Genomic DNA, 4,181 nt, shown 5'->3' on the forward strand with positions numbered 1-4,181 from the left:
TTTAGTAGTCAATCTCTTCCAAACATATCACAATGAAAATGAAACCACAATTAAACCACAATTAAACTGAAAAAAAAATTATTCCAACTCTATGGGAAACAGTGTATGTGTATCACACAAGAGTCATTCCATGAGTGCTGATATAGAGTATAATGGCACTGGGACTTGTAACTACATGTATCACTCTGCTTCTCAGGTGTTCTATTAACCATTAATCAGCGTTACATCAACGTTATCTCTCTTAGATTGTAACAAACTTTGCAAAGATGAAAATATTTCCAGAAATAACAACTCATTTTAAATTATTCTATGCTGTAATCAAATATGTGATTAAAATTTTTACTGCAGGAACAACGCTGTCTTTTAGAAATTAAGTTTGTATACTATTATTGCAACAGCAAAGTAGCAGCAAATAATCCAAGCAGAAAACACATGAGGGATGTAAACGTAACTTTAGACATGGTTGGAGGAGATGTGTTAAGAAGTGTTATTAAATGCTGGATTAAGAAATTCAAGATTTTACCCGAGAACAGTAGTTTGACAAAATAATCATAACTAAAACTCAATTTATCATCTTTTCTGGAGCATTTAACTACATCTCACTGTCTTCATCACAGAATTGAGTCAGTTCAGTAACTTCTATTTGTATCTGGTTTTACAGGTTTCATCACCTACATGTTATAATTCTATATACAAACACAGACAGGTTTGTGCATTTGTTAGGAAACAGTGACGAGGTGCAGCCTCTGAAGATTTACTGTTTGGTGTTTACATATTTAATCACCTCCTGCCTGTTTGCTCCTGTATGTTCAAGTGTCAGAGAAAGACGAGGAGAATCAGATGAGGAGAGGAGCGGCAGATGTTTTCACAGAGATGACTGATGCAGATGAATCCGTATGCTGACAGATTATTACCGGTCACAGGAGGATGTTGTGAGGTACACAGAAGCTGCTGCAGCTTCGGGTTAAACAGGATCGCTCAATGATCAGATCAGAAAAGATCAGTCGTCAGTGAGCTGATTGAGGTGTCACTCACGTAAGAGCCAGTTAACATTGAGTTTACATTTTGCATTACAGATCATATAAATGCACCTGTGCTAACGAATACTTTGTTATATTTTAAGATTAAGATTGATTGATTGCCATAGTATAGTATCATAATAAGACATTCCTGTAATTATTAGGCAAACCATGTAGTCAGGGCTGTTACCTCAAAATTATATTTAAGTACAGTACTAGTAAATGTATACTAACAGTTAATAACTATTTCTTTAATTGGTGTATTATTTGGTTATTTTCACAAATGATCTATTGATCATTTATTCTGAAAAACGCCCAAAACATTATGAAGAATTCTTGTCGCAATTTCCCACAGTCCAGTCTTAGTTAAGTCATTGTAAATTAAAGAACAGTTATTTTCACCATTGATTAGTCTGCTGATTCTTGATAAATAGATAAATTGTTTCCTCTAAATGTCCATCATAGTTTCGGAGAGTCCAAGAAGACGTCTTCGAAATGTCTTGTTTTGTCCAACCGACAGCCCAAAACCCCAAAATATCAAATTTACACAAATTTAATGGAACCATGCAAATAATCAAAATGGGAAACCAGGGAATTTCATAATTTCTTCTTTTAAAAAAATGACTAAACGATTAATAAATTATAAAATAGTTGCTTATTTGTTTGTGTTGATTGAGGTTTTGTTGAGATAGGATGTCATTGACAGGAGACCCAATGAAACAGAGCGTTACATTGATTAAAATTACAGGTTTGAAATAAAATTGTTGAAAACATTTTGGAAAATGTAAAAACACAATTCAACAAAATATATAACATAGGTCAAATTGTTTTAAGACATGTTAATGCAGAAAAGTTACAAATGCTACATCTTTAGATTTTAGACTGTTAATTGAATAAAGAAGAACCGTGGACCGGAAATTACAACCAGAATATTTCAGATTTGCGGAATAAATGATCAATTGATAACTCCATGTGTAAAATTAACTGTTTGAAATTTCTGAAAACTTAAAATTTTGATGACACAAGATTTTTACATGACAACAGCCACATTGATCTAATTTTGAATGTAAAACATAAACTTGTCAAAAAAAAATGTAGATATATGTACCAGTAAAAAAAAAATGCAGTAACTCCAGTTTTCAAATGAGTAAAACAGAAATCTGGTGGAGGAAAAGCAGCACAGCATTCCTGTGCTGAATTTTCTTCTTCTTGTTTTTTAAAATGTTGGTATTGTCCTTTACAAACACACACATGACCCAGAACTGCAGACAAGCATGTGGACTTAACTCCGAGGCATCTGCCGGTAAACAGGCTGTAAACCCACGTTAGTCTGTGACCCACATGAATTACTGCAGTCAACGAAGACCGGGGACGACACAGGACAACAGAAGCCGTAAACAATGTCAAGGAGCGAAGTTTCCCGCTTTTAGAGGAGGAGAGACGGAAGGAAGGGAATGAGGAAGGAAGGAAGGAAGGAAGGAAGGAAGGTAGGGGGGAGGAGTGAAGGAAGAATCATCTTACCAGTAGAGTAGAGACAGCCCATCGAATCTCTCAGCCTCCTGAGGGAGTAATGGCATCGCACGACGGTCCGACACCGAAAAAAAAAAAAACACCCAACCAATCAGTCACACACACACACACACACACACACACACTCACACACACACTCTCACACACAAACAGGAGCCGCCATGAGACAGCAGCGGGTGTTTCGGCGGAGAAGACGGGATGAGATGAGACGGCAGCGGTGGTTCAAACCAGGTCGGTGTGTGTGACCGGAGAGAGAGGAGGAGAGGGATGGAAATCCGCCGAGACAGGGAGAGACACACGCTTACCTTTACTCACTAATCCATGCTGATACCCGTCCGTCCGTCTCTCTCTCTCTCTCTCTCTCTCTCTCTCTCTCTCTCTCTCTCTTTCTCTCACACACACACGCACACACACGTACAACATAAGCATATGCACACACACGTTGGAGAGGAAGCATGCTGTAGAAAAGGCTGCATTTACTGAAGGCTCCATTCTTCAGCTAAAAGATTAAAGTGTTACAGTTAAAAACAGCGGAAGCAGCTTAAAGCGTTGCCTCTCTGCATTTTCAGACAGATAAATCACCTGTGAACAGCAACACTGTGGAGTCTGCAGCGATGCTTTTAAGAGTATGAAGCAGCCAGACGGTTCAATCCAGTGCACATCCATTGAAATTCAAATTTTATTTGTCTGAGTACACAACAGGGGGTGACTCATCACCGAAAAACGCTGGGATTAAAAAGACAGATGGAAAGAAAGGAAGGGAAAGAGGAGGAGAAAAGAGAGAGAGGTGCTTCAGCTTTAGTAGACAAAGTTTGAAAAGTCCTGACCCAACCATAAGGATCAGTATCAGGTCCAAATCAGGACCCCCTTCAATGAGAATCATGTTTTTAACCTTGCTAACATGTCCACATGGAGTCAACACCATAGCTGAATATACAGCAGTGAACCAATGACAGATTCATACAGCCAGGATTTCATACATCACAAACCGAAGGAACCAATCCTGTCAACTTGGGGGGGGGGGGGGGGTAACCTTGTCAGTACAGAGAGCTAGAGGTTGCATTAGCACAACCACTAATGCAACCACCCAGAAGGTGCTAGTAATTAACCCATAAAAGCAACATCCAATGGAAAGCTCTTACTGAAAACAGCAGGTTGGATTAACCTCAGAGGACCCCGCTGAGGAAGAACTACCAAACAGCGTCACGCTAAATACTAATCATGTTCACTGTAATATAATCCTCACAAATGCCTGTCCTTTGGATTTAAAAAATAGATGTAGAAAATTTTGCAATAAAAATTCAAAATTCAAAATTCAATACAACTGAAATTGAAATTTCAAATGAAAAACAGTGCCTATAAAGTAATCAAAATATGAAGGATTAATGAGAAACCAGCACAGGAATCAAACTCAAGTGCAACTCAAGTCCTGATTTTCAGGACTTTGACTCAATTTGGGCTTCATCACTGATGACTCAGACATTGACTTGAACCCGAGCATTGACTGCATTCGGACTTTTAAGTTGGAGAAGTTGGCTTCAGTGTCACACACAGTAATTAAACTCCCTTTAACACGCTGACAGCTGTGGCTTCTGTGTTGAACATTGACCTTTTCTAATTGTGTGTCAGCTC

General features: G+C 38.4%; 1 protein-coding gene across 2 annotated transcripts in view; it reads right to left on the reverse strand.

The window, feature by feature from the left end:
* Nucleotides 1-2,854, reverse strand: part of stxbp4 (syntaxin binding protein 4) — a 54,559-nt gene extending 51,705 nt beyond the window's left edge. For both annotated transcript variants that reach the window (XM_023418812.2, XM_023418815.2), the window contains exon 1: nt 2,541-2,854. In XM_023418812.2, the coding sequence (XP_023274580.1) occupies nt 2,541-2,596 (56 nt within the window). In that variant the 5' untranslated portion in view covers nt 2,597-2,854. The remainder of the gene's footprint in view (nt 1-2,540) is intronic.
* Nucleotides 2,855-4,181: the final 1,327 nt, after the last annotated feature.

The sequence above is a fragment of the Seriola lalandi genome, unplaced genomic scaffold, assembly GCF_002814215.2.
Source record: "Seriola lalandi dorsalis isolate HSWRI2012SDOR001 ecotype SW California unplaced genomic scaffold, Sedor1 jcf7180002054585, whole genome shotgun sequence".
Classification (NCBI taxonomy): Eukaryota; Metazoa; Chordata; class Actinopteri; order Carangiformes; family Carangidae; genus Seriola; species Seriola lalandi.